Below are 17,702 nucleotides of genomic sequence, written 5' to 3'. Positions count from 1 at the left end.
ACAACGCAATCAAACACAGATTAACGTATTTACACTAAAAATACGCATTTTGAAAAATCTCACGTGATATTATGGGACACGACATCTCACCAAGGGGGGAGGGGGGGCGAAAAATCGCCAAAATCACCTCACGTAGTTAATGGACGCTCCCTTACATCGTTAGTGAAATTGTGAAATATTAATATTAACTAATTAATTTAAAATAGTCACCCGTATAACTCTCCCATAGATTCGCTGAAGGATGATTTAGTATAAGTAGACCATTACGCCAACCGCTTCTGTATTGCGGAATTTAGTTGGCGTTATGAGCTCATTACTCCAGCAGTTTGTGTTTTGGGCAGGGTGTAAATTGTTTGGGGTTATAGTACTTACCCATTCAAACAGAATGAAACGGCTTTAGGTGGTACGCGGTCAGTTTGGTCACAGACCATCTATCCCAAGAAGGAATTGCATCAACCTCGGAAAAAAGGTGTCTCATCAAAAGTGTACAAGTAAAATTGCAAATGAATAAATATCGAAATAACCGAAATTTTTGGTTTACTCGCGACCGAACACCATTGAAACCTAGATAGGTAGCGGCTAAAGCAAACGCTATTAGTTTTTCCTCATCATTATTCGTAAATTTGATAATGATACTTGCATTTTAATATAATTTTTACATCGTTTGATTATATTTGGATAAGTTTACTTCAGAAAAAACTTTCTTCTGACTTTATTACTGCGCGTGCTTGTCTTTGTACCTTCAAAACTGCCCCTACTTTCCGTGGGATGGCGCGCTCTTAAAAAATCCGCATCACATTCGAAACGTAAAAATACATCTCCCTCTCGGGCTAAGTGGTTGAACTGTGTTTTCTTTGTTAAAAACAAAATGTTGGAATGGGTTTTCCAAACGGATCGTAATTTGCCAGTTTCAGTAGTATTACCGCCATCTATTGGTTTAAAAAATTAAGCACTGAAAGAGGCTGCGCGTTCTTAAAATTAGCCTAGCTCAAAAGTACCATTTTGGCCAATTAGCCTTTTCAGTTTACATAGAGCCACGTAGTGGCAAATGCGAGAAGCTCATGAACTGCTGGATTTTCGTCTGCTAAGCAGACGATTTTTTAATAAAGCGTCTGCTTAGCAAACGAAAATCCAGCAGTTTATGAGCTTCTTGCATTTGCCACTACGTGGCTCTATGTAAACTGAAAAGGCTAAATGCGATAAAATAAAAGCGCGTGTCAAAACTATTGAAGTTGGCTTTGTTTGTGGTATTTCAAAATACCTTGACATTATTGAAACTGGCGAATTTCCTAGAAGTTCCAATTTTAAATCATATTGGTTTCCAATGTTTTTTTTTTCATACAGGCTTTCATATTTGAATACCAATTTTTCTGATTTGATTTATACATTTCTGTTCGTGTTATTTTGGTAACAAGAAACTTGTAGAAGTTAACGTTAATAGTTAGTGTAGGGAGCTGTTGGCTCGCGTGGCATGAAGGGCTTGCCACCACCCTCCTACGCATTGTAACCCGTCCACCTGTTTAAGGGTGGTGCCTTGGGTATTAACCTAGCTGATTATTATTATTATTAGAACCGACATCGAAGCCGCTAACTTGACAAAGGCGAAACCACCTTTCTTCAAACAATACAAATTAAAGGGGCTCCAAAGTTCGGTGGCAAAATGTGCTTAAAGTCAGTAAAGTGTGAAATTTACGGTTGACTCTGCCCGCCTCTGCCAAGGCCAAGTGAGGGGTTGGGGGGAATGAAAACCATGCTCAATTTTCTTTTTTTTTGCCACCGAACTTTGGAGCCCCTTTAATAGAAGGATTAGCAAATACGCAATCAGAAAAATTTGCAGTATTTATGGATTTTGTTTCTTATTAGTCGGCCAATTTAAATTCATCCAACCCGATAAACCTAATACTAAGAAATTTTTTGAAAACTCCACTTAAAACGTTTTTAGATCTCAAATTCCAGAAATAATATCTCTAGAGAGGACACAGGCGTGAGCAATCATTTGTTCTATGTTTAAAGCAACTGTCGGCTCTATCATTGCCACCTGTATTATGAAAAGGCCCCTGTTATTAGAGATGGCCAGGAATCTATCAGAATCTTCGAAAAAAATGACTTTCGTGGAGAGCGTGGAGCCATCTATTAATGGGAACGGAAGCTAAAATACAAAATAGCGAAACAATAACATCGTCAGAGAGCCATTATAGAGTATTATATTTAAACCACTTTTACTCTGCTTAGTTAACTTTAACCTAAATTATATATCCCATATAAAATATTTTGTAAACAATTACTATAATTGAAGTTATTGACAAATTTACAAACGAGCGAATCAACGGGAAGCATACTTTTATGTCCCGCCTTTTGGGCCAAAAGGCGGGACATAAAAGTATCGAAATAAAAACAAGATGCTGAAGCTACATTTTGACCCAAAAGTTTTGGGTCAAAATGTAGCTTCAGCATCTTGTTTTTATTTCGACACTAGCGACATCTGTGGAAAAAAGAGCTACTTCACCTAGAGCCGACACTTGCTTTAACATGAAACGTTTAAAAAATAGAGCATATTTTTAACGTATATTTATTAATATTAAAGTTATTGTGCTTTAATGTAAATCTTTATTTTATTGCGTATAATTTGATACGCAACAATGTTTTACAAATCTTATAATTAACAAGGAAATCCTTTCCTTTAAATAAATAACTTGAAGAAAAGACGTGGTGCTGTACTTATTGATACGCGTTGGCCTTGTGTTTAGGCAAAAAAGAGAAATTCTCAGGAACTGGTCCCAGCAACATCTCGCTGAAATTAAAATATATTTTATTAAACAAAATTATAGAAGTGATCAAATAAAGGCCTCAGTGATTCTAGATGGCGTAACAGTGCGAAGATAAAAAACAACCCAAAATAGTTCATATTAATCAGCGCAACCATGGCGCAATGACGAATTACGTACCACCAGATCCTTAGGGCCACTCTGACTTTAGTTTTGCCTTTTTGGCAAATACTCGCGGGCTTCTAGGCTTAAGCGTACTTAGCATTATAGTGCTCAAGAGGCATATCACATTTCCTATACTTTCAATACCTTCCAATAAATTCCTTAGGTTTTCTCATGTAATATAGAACCCGAAAACATTCCGTCATCGTGTACCCTTCTTCATCCCATATTTAACTTTATTTTATCTACTGTTTTTCGATAATATTCCTTATGGTTTTTCCTATATTTTCCTTTAATTCGCTTGAAAATTTCCTATTTTTTCTCTACATTTTTCGATGCATTTTCCTGGTCACCCTGCATTTATACTAAATCAAATTGTGCATGGTTTAATCTAGGCATATTCAGTGGTGTAGCTAGCATGGGTGGTACCCAAGGTTTGTAGAGAAAATGGGTGGTACCCGGTGCAGGGGGCAGGGGCGCCCGAAGAAAGTTTTCAAAGGGGGGGCAATCTTCGTACCTAGTCAAAAGGGGGAACGAACTTCATACCTTTATTAGTGCATTTATATCTCATAAAAGGGGGCTTTTGCCCCGTTTGCCTTCCCTGCGGGCGCCCATGGCCGGGGGGGGCGATTCTGTAAACAATCGACTGGGAATTCGATCTCGATGCCCTATACCATGTCGAAATCGACTTCGACAATTTGCATTGATTTATGCTTATTCGAAATTTTACCGAATCCCATTCGTCGAGATATCGAAGTTCGAAATCTAGTTTTCGATCGAAAATTGGATTTCGAATATTTACAGAATAGGCCCCCAGATATCATGATGTGCTACTTACTAGTCAAAATGTGTAAAAAAGGTTTTCCCGAATTTCTATAGTTTAAGTTTAGATTTCTTTCAAGGTCGGCTGTCATCCCCAAACGGGTGGCACTACGTGCAGGCCACCCCCACTAGCTACGCCACTGATATTAATTTTTAGTTGATAGGTAATATGTATTCACGGTTAAACAAAAGCGAAAAATAGATTAAAAGAAAAATAAAGCAGCGTTTTAAAAAAACCTGATTTAAAACCAAAAACCTAATTTCCAAAACCAGGTAACTCGAAAAATTCTGCTTGTCTAAAATTTTATTTATATGAACGTGTTCACGTTTCGCTACCTTATTTCCAAAACCTAGTAACCCTAAAAATTCGGTTTGTTCACGTTTCGCTACCTTATGTTAAAAACCAGTTAACTCGATAAATTCATTTTCGATTAAATTCCTCTTTCATTAATTAAGTTAATGTACAAGATAATTGAAAATTCCTCTTTCGTTTATTAAGTTAATGTACAAGATAATTGAAAATTTGCTCAAATTAAATTTAATATTTAAAATATATTTAATACATCCCTCTCAAGCGAGCATACTCCGTTTCTTCAATAGCCCTCTCCAGCGAGCATACCCCTTTTCGTCAATAGCCCTCTCCAGCGAGCATACCCCTTTTCGTCAATAGCCCTCTCCAGCGAGCATACCCCTTTTCGTCAATAGCCCTCTCCAGCGAGCATACCCCTTTTCTTCAATAGCCCTCTCCGGCGAGCATACCCCTTTTCGTCAAGAGCCCTCTCCAGCGAGCATACCCCTTTTCGTCAATAGCCCTCTCCAGCGAGCATACCCCTTTTCGTCAATAGCCCTCTCCAGCGAGCATACCCCTTTTCGTCAATAGCCCTCTCCAGCGAGCATACCCCTTTTCTTCAATAGCCCTCTCCAGCGAGCATACCCCTTTTCTTCAATAGCCCTCTCCAGCGAGCATACCCCTTTTCTTCAATAGCCCTCTCCAGCGAGCATACCCCTTTTCTTCAATAGCCCTCTCCAGCGAGCATACCCCTTTTCTTCAATAGCCCTCTCCAGCGAGCATACCCCTTTTCTTCAATAGCCCTCTCCAGCGAGCATGCTCCTTTTCTTCAATAGCCCTCTCCAGCGAGCATACCCCTTTTCTTCAATAGCCCTCTCCAGCGAGCATACCCCTTTTCTTCAATAGCCCTCTCCAGCGAGCATACCCATTTTCTTCAATAGCCCTCTCCAGCGAGCATACCACTTTTCTTCAATAGCCCTCTCCAGCGAGCATACCCCTTTTCTTCAATAGCCCTCCCCAGCGAGCATACCCCTTTTCTTCAATAGCCCTCTCCAGCGAGCATACCCCTTTTCTTCAATAGCCCTCTCCAGCGAGCATACCCCTTTTCTTCAATAGCCCTCTCCAGCGAGCATACCCCTTTTCTTCAATAGCCCTCTCCAGCGAGCATACCCCTTTTCTTCAATAGCCCTCTCCAGCGAGAATACCCCTTTTCTTCAATAGCCCTCTCCAGCGAGCATACCCCTTTTCTTCAATAGCCCTCTACAGCAAACGGCAAAAATACCCCTTTTCTTCAATAGCCCTCTACAGCAAACGGCAAAAATACCCCTTTTCTTCAATAGCCCTCTCTGGCGAGCATACCCCTTTTCTTCAATACAAGCGAGCCGAATTTTGGCGATAGGTAACGCTAAAAAACGTTAATTTTACAAATTAATATCTCCGCGAATTTTCATTTCCGCAAAATAATTTTGACACAGAAATGTTCAGTATTGTTTAAAGTTTAAAAAAAAAACAACAACAACAACTCAGACATGCGTTGGTGTGTTGATATTTTGCCGAAATTTCTGTTTCCTAATCGGTTTATTTTTGGAATACAAATCGATTAATCGTTTTTATTAAAATACTAAACTTAATTGGTAAAGCCTTATTCATTTTATAGGACTTGCTTATTTTTGAAAATATTATTATGAGTACCTGATCTTCACCCAGTCAGCGCAGCTGGAGCTTGCCATTAGAGTTTCCAAATCATTCCTCCCCATGAATGGTGGTGGTCTTTCGTTGATTTTATGCGGAACCCTTTCCAAAATTCCAACAGGAATGTAACGATACAGAAATGATAACCACTCTAGAATAAATCTTCGGGTTCTTTCAACACCCTAAATTTAAAATTCAAACTTAAAATTAGCATTTTATGATTTTTAAAAGCAACATAAAAGAATTACTTCATTGTCAGAGCCCCAATGCTCCAAACCATAGTTTGTGTAGCGTTTTAGAAGATCCAATCTTTCCGATGAGGATATGTCCCAATGCCTTTGCTCTTTGATTTCGGTAAAAATCCAAGGCTTTATCAAGGCACCTCTGGCAAGCATGACCCCAGCGACCCCAGAATTTTGTTTGTGATAATTGGCTTCTATGTATGATAGAATATCTCCGCAGCCATAAAGAGGAATTGGTTTGGCCACTTCCGCACACTTGGCAATGTATTCCCAATCCGCCGCTTTGGTGTATCTCTGTTCTCGAGATCTGCCATGTAACTGTATTTAAAAAGTATACCTTTAGTATTTTAACTATTTTCAAACACACATTACTTACAGCTATCATAGCAACTCTATCACCCCAGGATCTGATTTTGGATATTAAGGTATCCGCAATGTTCTTTTGATTATGTATGCCAGTTCTCAATTTAACAGTTAGTGGCATGCTCATAACGGATGACATTCCATAGACTATGTCCTCAAATTTCTTCACGCGACCCATTAAACCACAACCAGCACCCTATTGTAAAATTAAATTGAATTACAAATAATTTCCAAAGAATAAAATTACTGTCATACTTTTTGAAAGACTAAATCAATGGGACAGCCCATATTGATGTCGATGAAGTCCACATCTAACTTATCAGTAATTAACTGAGCGCATTTTGTCATTATATCAGCGTGAGCTCCGCATATTTGTACTCCAAAAACTTTCTCAGTGTGATGCCTCTTTAAGAGTGCCCATTCCGATTGCTGTCCTTGCAAAATGTTTAAGCACATGGCCATTTCTCCGCAAGTAATTTCTGCTCCATATTCGACGCAGATTCTACGGAAAGGCAAGTTTCCAACTGTTGTCAATGGAGCGCAATAAAGTTTGTCATCAAAATCCACTTTTTTCTTTTCACAGTTTCTTAATTTTACGAGCCCTTCATCAGTGAGAGCTCCCATCAACTTTAAACCAACATTATTAGAAGACTTATCACTATCTCTCGAGTTATTTCTACTAGGTTCGCTATTAAGTTTTAGTATTTCTTTCAAAACATCTTCAGCCTTTCTAAAATCAAAAGTTCTTTTACGTAAAGATATCTGCACACCTTTGTCTAGGTTGTTAACCGTATACGAGAAGTTTTTAGATTTCTTGTAAAGTTCCTCTTTGCACAGATTTTTATTATCAGTAAAATGACTAGAACCAAAGCGGCATAAGAAACTGTAGGGGCAGTGCCCATAAGTCTCGTAAATGTGACATTGATCGTTTATATCGGGAAGCCTTTTTGAAGCAAACTGCTCGATATTGTGACTGAAGCAACAAGTTTCTCCATATGGACAACCATCAACTGACAGAATTTTTAAACAAAGCTTTTCATTTTTTGGAACTCTGGGTTCCCTAGGTCTTTGTTTGTTTTGTCCTTTGAGTTTTTTTCTTGGAGGGCCATCTTCTTTCTTATTATCGCCTGCAGTAGTTGATTCTCTCTTACCATCTACATCCTCAGCAATAATACTTCCTTCTGCAACAGCATCTTTTTTAATATCAGCTGCTGCTACGTAATTTAGATTTAACTCTAGAACTCTATCTTTGATTATAAACCTGGAAAGAAATTATGAAACAATTTTGGTATGATGCTGATTTAATTTAAGTGGCTTCTTACTCTTCTTTAATTGCAGCAACTCCTGGCCCGCAACTTGACATAATTTACGGTTATTTCGATATATTGCTTCTTTGAAAATCGTCAACCTATGGGAAAAGGAACTTTTAATACGCGATTCATTTCCCTAATCACAAGTTGTTGGCCTGTGGCACCCTGTGCAGTGGCGTGTGCACTGGCATTATGACCAAGGCTTAAATAAGCAAAACAAGAAGACCAAACCCTGCTTAAAAAATGAACGTTTACTTACAAGTTAAAACATTAACCAACAGTTATTTAAGTAATTAAGTATTATTATATTTATCTCAAAAATGTCAACGAACTTATCTACTTTCTACCATGTATGATGTTTCTACAAACAGTAACCACGCTTTCGCTTTTTTTTTTAATTCGATTGTACGTGTGGGACAATACAGTCCTCTCGTCCATCTGATTAATCAGGGCGAGATATGTGTAACGGCCACGCCAACGGGGGGATACGTGGGGACAGGGGTGGGGACACCCGTGGCGGAAGTATTCCGGCCACCCGTTGGGGGATTGGTGGTCGTCCTCACACGGCCATCCACAAACTCTGCCTCCCGGACGCCTGGGATTACAGGAGTGAGCCACTACTCCCGGCACGCTTTCGCTTTATGTTAAAAACTACAGCCAACTTTAATAACGAAATTTTTTTTTTTTTTCAAAATAAGAAAGACATTTATTATATCAAGGAGGATAGAGGGAGCCTACTGCTTTTACGCTAAAATATCAAAATCAAGAAGCACGTGGAACTTTTTAACAAGTTGAACAAGACACGAATAATTTATGATAGCGCCTAACTTCTTTACATTTAGGCAATAATTTTTTTAAATTAAAAATACATCTAATTCATTTTACGTCCATATTACGTTGTATAATTCGAATAATAATAAATAATTCGGGTTTTGACGAAGTTGCTCCGAAAATATTGAAACTATAGTGAGTTGCAGGCTAAGAAAGACAAAATATATAGTACAATCGGCGCAAGGATGCCTCAGATCGTTTCCGGTTATTCCACCGCGCGAAATTTGAATTTTGCCATTTTACGGTCAAATTTGAATTTAGCTCTTTTTGTCGTCTTTTAGCGCCAGCTAGAGACCGAAATTGGAATCTTTATTTTTTAATTTCATAATTGTGGTGGTGAGCAAATTTAAAAGATAAGGCATTCCTATCATTCTTAAATTTAAAAAAGTATGTATAATTATTTAATTTTGTAAATTTATTTCTACGTCTTACCAGTTAAATCGGCAGTTTCTTTTAAAATAGTTACCACGCTTTCTTGGGGGTAACGTTGTCTTTATGAGCTATAGACGTTTAAAATTATATTTTTCTCTTTACTTGTTAACAATAAACCTTTATCACGCTTTTTATAGTAACCTCTTGGGCTATTTAAAATATTTGGAGCTTCAAATATCGAACCTTCTTTAGCTGCATTCAGTAATTAAACTCATGACAACATGAAATTAAAAAATAGATTCCAATTTCGGTTCCTAGATGGCGCGAAAAAACGATGAAACTCACGAAATTTGAAATTGACGTAAAGTGGTCAAATTTAAATTACGCGCGGTCGACTGGCCGGAAATGGTCTGAGGTATCCTTACGCCGACTGTACTATATATTTTGTCTTTCTTAGCCTGCAACTGACTATAGTTGCTCCGTTAATTTTGAAGCCACTCGTATGTCTAATTAACATGTCATTTGAACAGGGTAAATATCCATCTAGACTAAAACACTATAATAGTACCTGTCTCTTTATTGTCAATTTTTGTGAAGATTTTTGATAAATGTTTTTATAATCAGCTTTTAACCTTTGTAAATAAATATAATTTAATTCGAGAAAACTCGAGCGTTCAACTGGCTAATCTAAAATTATATAAAATGATAACGGAACACCTAGTGACCTAGATAAAAATGAATACGCCCTAGCAATATTTTTAAACCTCAAAAAAGCTTTTTACTCTGTTAGTCACGCTCGTTTACTTCAAAAACTCCATTTAATGGGCTTTAGGGGCCGTAGTTACGATTGGTTACATTCTTATTTAAAAGATCGTCAGTGTCGAACTAGACTTAACGAATTACTCTCATCCGAAAACACCGTATACCAAGTGGTCCCTCAGGGATCTATTCTTTCCCCGATCCTTTTCAACCTATATATTAACGACATTGTTACGATAGATGAAAACGACTCTTTACGCTGACGACACAGTTAGCAACGAAATTAATGAAGTAAACGGGCTTAAGTATCAAGGGGTATATTATGATTCGTATATGAAGTTTACTAAACACGTAGATAGCGTGGCAAGAAAAATCGGCTATAGTATTTATTTAATTAATCAAAATAGGTTTATATTACCGTATCAAACTCGTATCCAACTTTTTTGCGCGCTAGTATATCCACACCTTACTTTTTGTATCTCAATATGGGGCAACACTTCGCAATCCAATTTAAATCGCTTATTTTTACTTCAAAAAAGAGCGCATAGTTTGCACCTAAGGGACGGGCCTATGGTCTCCATGGAAACCGAGAGGGGAGAACAAAAAGTCAAACCATTTCGCGCGTAGCTACTAAATAGGTAGCCATTTTGTTGGTCATCGCAAAGCGACAAAACGTACGAAAATTAAATTTTTTTATATTAATATATATAGCGCTACAAAATATTACGAGGTACAAAATGTAAGAAATAAAATGTCCGTTATGGTAGTCGGCTTATTAGGCCTAACTCTAACGGAAATTATACTTTATTACCAAAAGTAAATAGTGGGAGAAAGTCTGGCATTTGGGTCCAACCGCACGACGTCTTATTTGAGGGGTAAAATTTTTGGGCTTCGGAAAAGACTTCCCCCTCGCCTCATTACAGGGACACAAAGGTATCGGTTGTACTCCGCCACGATGAAAAATAGTTCTCTATGAAATACGTGAATATTAAACTTTTGCTTTCGATAATTTGGTTAATTTAGTTCCTAAATAAAGTAGATATGTGATAGAAACTAAAATGCGACATTTTAAAAATAATAACACGACTTTTGAAAAGAAATAAACCGTAACTAGAATAACGCTCACTTCAATCGTGGAGAGCGTGGCGCCATCTAAGAGCATAGATTGGGACTAATTGGTAAATCTACGATGTTAAGGCCTAACAATTTGCAAGTTTAGCTGAAATAATAGCTATAGCTACGAGCTTTTTTTGTTTATTTTACAATTGATATAGTAATTATTAATTAAAATCAACCGTTATCGAAGGAACTAATGGTCAGCATTTGACAGAGAGACTATTTGAAATCGCGAGGCGGTGACATGGTTGCCAGGGAATAAAATTCAAAATTTTCATCTTGAACGCGGACCGGAATACCACAAATGCACTACTTCGCGCGTAATGTGCTATCCTTATTGGTTAGAAATATCAAATATCACGCGATCACTAGCTCTTTAAAAAGGGTGTCAAGCATGGTGGAAGGTAAAATCTGAAGGCAGTGATAGACTTTCTCCCCCTATTTACTTTTGTTATTACTAAATATTATTAGGGTCATTTTCAAAGTTTGAACTGATAAAAAATATTTTTATTGCGTAATTAGCAATTGTAAAAGTTATTCCAGAAGTTTGAAAAAGGTTAATTCTTACATTTTAATTCATCAATTCATTTTTATTTTGATCACAGCGGACAAAACCAGGCATTCATCCACGTACAAAATACAAGTATATTCAAATTATAATAGTAAAAATCTGGAAGAAATTGTAATAAAATATTCGTAAACTAAATGAGAAACCTTTTTACATTAAAAACGTAACAAGCTGAAGGTTTTTTTTCGATTAACCATAAAACGTTTGGTTAACTGTTTTTTATGAACATTTTATACGAATAAACAACGATTTATCATGCAAAAATAATCGATTTTTTCGCATATTTTTTGGATAATTTGCGGTTATGAATAAAAATAAATAATTGGATAATTTCTTATTCAAACGCCGATCTCTAAATAAGGCAAATCCAATAAAAAATGATGACAAATGAAGCATTCCATTAGGCTTACTTGTCCATATTTACAATTGAATGCACCAACGTTATTAATAAACTTCGCTACAATTTCAATTTAACCCAACTTATGATTAAAGATGATTTGTGATAGTTCTTACAACTCTTAAATTGGCCAGATTTTCCCATATTTAATTTACACCTTTGTAAAATAAAATTCCAATCAGTAAAAATAAAGAAAATTTACGCTTCAAATCAAACTTGGTCGAAACCTCGTTCATCGTCCCCCAGTTCCGATTTTTACGAGATTTAAAACTGAACCGAACTGAATTTTTCAGACTTTTTACCCCCTCGCTATTACATTTCCCCCGCAACTAGGGAATCGCGGGGTTAGACGGGAGCCCGTAGGAATCTCGCCGCATTTCCAATCTAGGGTACGTAGTCTAGATTATCTTTGCTGTTATTCGCAATCACGTGCGAGGATTCTTCTAAGTTTAGTATGATTTCTACCGTGCCGTGTCATGCCTACGGCGGCGGCGGCGGCGGCGGACGCCGGACAACGGAGCGAGACCAGGAGTCTTACTAAGAGCCTATACGGCTCGTGTAAGACTAAAAAGGGAAACGAAGAGGGGGTCGGAAAATACGTCATCAAAATCGAGTTACTCCAACGCCGCCGAGTGAGGCGTTTTAGAACGGATGTCCACGGGCGGGTAAATCGAAGAGAGGAAATCAAGCCAGACTATTCGCGACCGAAAACTATGGATACGCCCTCATTCGGCAGCAGACGGAAGCAGTAACAGGTCGCGCATTAGCAGACGGTACTAACAATCAAAGTTTTAAATCGCGCTGAAATATATAAAAATATATAATATTTTCCTCAGAAGTTACTAGTTTTATTATTAGAATACAACACAGAACGTCATAGACCCCAGATGTATTTATTTTCGGCTCTAGCAGACGCTACACACACAAGAAGTGGCGGGAAAACTAAGGCACCGCATCGCCACCTAGAGCTGTTTCGGTCGCGAATAGACCAGACTTGTAATTAGCGGGAGTCTTGGGGCCAATGGCTCTTAATAAAAATAAGTGGGCTCTTAAAATAAATCATTCGAACGGGGGTTGCGGGCCCCCGGGGCTCTCAATTTAATTAAAAAATATTAAACATTTTACGGAAATTTCTGGAACATGATTTGTACCCTATACGAGAGCGGGATCTAGCGTTACAAATGACTATGTGTGATATTATAATATACTTGCTTGTTTTAAAGTTAATAAATGTTATGTAAGTAACGTAACCAATTTTTATTTTCCAATTTTCCCTACCTAATTTTCAACGGCGGCGGCGGGAACGATAATTAGTTCGGCGGCGGAGTGGCGCGCCGATTTGCAGAAAATAATCGGCGGCGTTGAAAAAAATCTGCGGCGGCGGCGGCGCCTAAGGGGAAAAACTGCCCCCCCCCCCCTCAGAAATAGCGCCAGCCTTTTAATAGACCGCTAGAACTTAAACTGTTAAACACATTTTAAAAAATACATGTTTAATAGAATGTATTTTATTAAAATAGAAACCACTTGTTTCCAAAACGAGAAAGAGGTAACTTTGGTTACATACTATCATATGTAACTTATTTAATCACTACCGACTAAATTATCAAGGCCCGTGCGCCCATCGAAACCGAATTTTGTTTCTGGCAATTTTAGTTCGCTACCAATAGCCGCAAGAGGCGCTTATTCGTCGAAAACTGCGGCCAGCTTTCACGAATGTATTGGCCGTGTTTGTGAAGCGTCGTCTGCTTCGCGACAATACAAGTACGTAAAATCGTTCAGGCACTGCCGCTCTTACAAGTACATGTGGATGTACTACTTCTTATTTGTAAGTAAAATTTATTAAATCGAATTTTTTTTTGGCCTAAAAACTAAAGTAACTAGGTAAATTTAATTAAAACTAATAAGGTGATAAAAGGTTTTTTCTTGCACCAGAAAAAAGTATATTGTAAAGTCTAAATAATAATGAGATACAAGTCTACCTCACTTTTTATAGTTCAACTCATTTTTTATAATATTGCTGTGATGTTTTAAAAATGTAGAACATAGCTCTACTCATATTAAGTAATATTGCTGTGATGTTTTAAAAAAGCTTAGGTGATAAAGTGTAAAAAATATTCTTTACCAAAAATAAATTGTGATATTTTGTAAGAATATAGCTTTCTTTGACAAGAAAGTATTACTATGGGAACTGTGATTGATCAGTTGCAATAAAAATAAGATCCTAAACTTTAGATGATTAATTTTTTGTAAATTGTTGTAGGCCTAAAGGTTTTTATTCTTTGTTGTTTTCCCTTATTATGGAATGTTATGGTCACTTTACACGGAAATATACTTTCTTCGAGCAATATCGTCTTGAAAATTGAAAGAAAGCCCATTTGAAAGCAATTTGAATATTATCATAGCGAACTGCCCCTTACTTTGCGATTTTACGAATAACCCCTAAAGAATTAGACTTAAGATCGCCATCTACCGGGAAAATACGCGTAATCCTTCAGTCAAAGTACCCCCCTTCGGATAGAGCGAGCACGGGCCTTGATAATTTAGTCGGTAGTGATTTAATCATAACTGTGCCAGAAAGAACTTTTTCACAGTGAGACCTTGTTGCAAGGATATGACGTAATTGACGTCACTTTCCAGTCGATGACGGTTTTATCGTCATCAAAAGTAGTTCTGGCGGGGAGGGAAGGAAGTTAAAACCAGTTTTACGCGACGCGACGTTAGTGCTGTATTTTCTTTTGTGGCTGTGAAACAAGGTCTCATTTAAATTTTTAATACAGAGATGTTAAACAGAGGCACACTTATGAGTAACTATGTTACATATGATACTATTAAACTAAAACATTTACGCTAGTAATAACAATACTGTACTTATTTACTACCATTTCACTAGTATTATTATCTATACACTCTTTTCAGAAACGTTTACTCGGCGCCGCCATTATCGTACAGACAACCAACGAGCGAGGGGCTAACCACTCTTAGAAAATCTGTACACCGGATTACGCTTAGATTACCACTGCCAAAGGCAGGGACTTCAAAGATTACGCGTAGTCCCATTAGTACAGTCAAAGGTACGGCTCTGTACACCGATTACGCGGAGTGATCAGCCCCTCGCCCACGAGCTAGCCCAGTATTTTTACCAACCTTGAAGCCAGCCCTCTACCGCAGATATTTCATCCCCCCAAAACCGGTTTTTCATCACCCTCCCCGTAGACTGTAAGGTAATGGCGGTCGATTGGGAAGGCACGTTTAAGTCTAATATTACAAATTATTTTATCTTTGTATCAAAGGAATTTTAAAAATATAATTGACTAGTTATTGCTGAATGCAGCTGATACGTTTCTGTACTTATTACAAAATACTAGGCGAGACAACTCCAAAGCCGTTTTCATTTCTTCATAGTTTTTCTCTCTCCGATCCCAGCTGTCTGCTGCAGAAAATCTTGGTGTGCGTGGTGCAGTGGTGCCAGATCTTTTGGAAATTATTAAATATTTCCAATTTTATAACGCGAGTTCGGTGCACCCAACCAAAGATTCTACATTTTAGAAGGATAGGAAGTGACTAGGTTCCCCTGTATAAACTGGCGGTGTTTTACAAATGAGTGACGTCACTTTTACCGCTTTTTCTCACCCCCAAGGCCAAATCGTTCACCGGCGAAATCGGCTTCGGCGCCTTCACGAATAGAGATATTTGACCTTGGCTGGGTAATTTTGGGAAGGAGCTACTGCGCAGTCGCGCGTTTTCTTCCCGGCGCGAAAGCGCCATCACTTCCTATCCTTCTAAAATATAGAATCCTTGACCCAACAGCCTAGGAATCGTAGCACTACCAAAAGGAAAATCTATGTAGTTCGAATTTAGATCTCAAAACGCAATTATTATACTCTAAGAATGGAAATTAATTCGGCGGCGAAATAAAAAAGTTTCGGCGGCGGCGGCGGCGCCGATATTAAATTTATCGACGGCGGCGTTTCGGCGTTATCTAAATAATCGGCGGCGGCGTTCGATCGGCGGCGCCATCCTCTAGAACTTAGTACTATTCCAACTAGTAGGTTATGTAGTCTATAGTGTGAATAGGTCTCACTAGAAATTTTAATAGGCGCGAAGGTACATAAAGTTATGTATTTGTACCCCGCCGTTCCGCTAGGCACTACGGCGGCCCACAACACTCAACCAGGTCCGGACAAAAATGCGCTTTGCGAAACAAACGTTCGGCCAGTGAGACAGCTATAAGAACAGGCTCACATATGGCAAACAAACGCCCTCATCACGGCCCAACAAAAGGCAACACGATGGGCCTGCCCGAGAACCCATCCTCGCACAGCTGAGGGCTAGAGAGACTTGCTCTTCCACTGCAAAAACCATCCCCGATAAGGTTATCAAATGACAGGTATGGAGCGAACCATCGCGCGAACCCAAAGTCCGAGCCCAGCAACCACGAACGCACCCATCACCCCTCCGGCTGGCGGCGAAGGGGGCGATGCGAACTGGCGCGCAAGCCCAGAAATCAGGCCCGGCAGCCGCGAACGACACCAGTGACCCCATTAAGGACAATCCGGATAGGGACAGTGATACCTGTGCAAATCAGCCGCAGGTTATTAGCCATACGTTGCCCGGCTCTCGCCACGAGGAGGCTTGGCAACCAGGATTTAAGAGAGCCGCTTTGCAACCAGGATTTAAGAGAGCGAAGGTACAGCTGACACACTTTTGGGTCTTATGCTACTTTTGGTAGTAGTAGTAGTTAGATGTCATAATAGTTCTTTTTATAAAATAACCTTGGCCATCTTGTTGAAATGTTGCCTCCCCGCTTTAGCTGTGGATCCGTTTTCTCTCCCACTAAAGAGCTTATGAACTCATTCTTAGGCATTGGTTGAACTATTCCTGGGCAACATTTCAACTAGTTGGGCAATCGTAAAGACATTTTATAAAATCAACTATTTGCAACACCTTTCATAATTTCCCAATCAATGACGTTCTTTTTTTCTTAACAGTAAAAAGGCTTCCCGATACCTGCCAAACCAAGTTCCGTCAGCTTTAAGTAATAGTTGATTTTATAAAATGTCTTTACGCTTGCCCAGCTTGTTGAAATGTTGCCCTGGAATAGTTCAGCCAATGCCTAAGAATGAGTTCATAAACTCTTTAGTGGGAGAGAAAACGGATCCACAGCTGAAGCGGGGAGGCAACATTTCAACAAGATGGCCAAGGTTATTTTATAAAAAGAACTATTGGGGTGGGGGATTCGCCGCCCCTTTTAGTCGAACCCCTGTCCCCTTCTGAAGATTCAGTGATTTTTTTGCATCGCGTTTCTGTTTTTGGTACTTAAAATGTTTTCATCAGGTAAAATTTTTTTTGATAATAATAATAATAAAATCCAATAACTCTTGAATTTTTAATGTAAAGCTAATTATTATTTACCTATGCGATATAAAACAAATTACGGCTTAAACTATGACAAATCCTATTAAATACCGAATAAAATCATCTGTGGACCAATTTTACTGACAATCGCCATTTTTAAAAACTAAATTAAAAAACCATAGAGTCGATTTCAGACACGAGATGGCGTTACTATTTCCGGATTTGAATCGTTTTTGGGGCGGAAAGTGGGGAGTGTAGGACCGTAAGAGGGGAAGAGTTTGTAGCAAACGTATTTTTGATCCATGACTCTAATAACTATTTCCCAGAACTACTTATCAATGTCGTTCCTTTTTAATGATATTTATCGGGATCGTCTCTACCGTTCGAAGATTCAAACACAGTCCCGTCATTTTAAACGAATTAGGGGGGATTTGGCACCCCTTTTTTGAAATTTCGGCGAACATTTACGCACTTGCCTAACTATTTAGCACGGCAACCTATCAATACTAATCTGTCTGCTCCAAAAATCCCGTCAACTTAAAGGGGCTCCAAAGTTCGGTGGCAAAATGTGTATAAAGTCAGTATTAAATTGCGAAATTTACGAATGAATGAATGAATATTTATTGACTCTTTGAAATAACAAATCCCTTTTAAATCAG

The 17,702-nt window shown here is 38.4% G+C and overlaps 1 protein-coding gene across 1 annotated transcript; it reads right to left on the bottom strand.

Annotated features, from left to right (window-relative positions):
- Positions 1-2,584: 2,584 nt before the first annotated feature.
- Dus3 (Dihydrouridine synthase 3) lies at positions 2,585-8,231 on the bottom strand. The gene is made up of 7 exons (XM_090160766.1): positions 7,905-8,231; positions 7,658-7,743; positions 6,591-7,596; positions 6,349-6,531; positions 5,979-6,290; positions 5,731-5,912; positions 2,585-2,791 (listed from the first exon to the last, which is right to left on the bottom strand). Exons 2-7 carry the CDS (start codon positions 7,696-7,698, stop codon positions 2,719-2,721), a joined length of 1,797 nt encoding a protein of 598 aa, XP_090016892.1. The 5' UTR covers positions 7,699-7,743; positions 7,905-8,231; the 3' UTR covers positions 2,585-2,718.
- Between the last annotated feature and the right edge of the window lie 9,471 nt (positions 8,232-17,702).

The sequence above is a fragment of the Leiobunum rupestre genome, chromosome 10 (assembly GCF_980474605.1).
Source record: "Leiobunum rupestre chromosome 10, qqLeiRupe1.1.hap1, whole genome shotgun sequence".
Classification (NCBI taxonomy): Eukaryota; Metazoa; Arthropoda; class Arachnida; order Opiliones; family Sclerosomatidae; genus Leiobunum; species Leiobunum rupestre.
The sequence above is the reverse complement of the archived record's forward strand: the minus strand, read 5'-3'. Positions and strand labels throughout refer to the sequence as shown.

What these genes read in the sequence shown, in the direction of transcription:
- Dus3 (XM_090160766.1), bottom strand. Translation starts at nt 7,698, where the DNA reads ATGTCAAGTTGCGGGCCAGGAGTTGCTGCAATTAAAGAAGA. An exon ending in GTTGCTGCAATTAAAGAAGA is followed by an intron (nt 7,597 to 7,657) that starts GTAAGAAGCCAC and finishes ATTTCTTTCCAG; the next exon opens with GTTTATAATCAAAGATAGAG. An exon ending in ATTGGGGCTCTGACAATGAA is followed by an intron (nt 5,913 to 5,978) that starts GTAATTCTTTTA and finishes TTTTAAATTTAG; the next exon opens with GGTGTTGAAAGAACCCGAAG.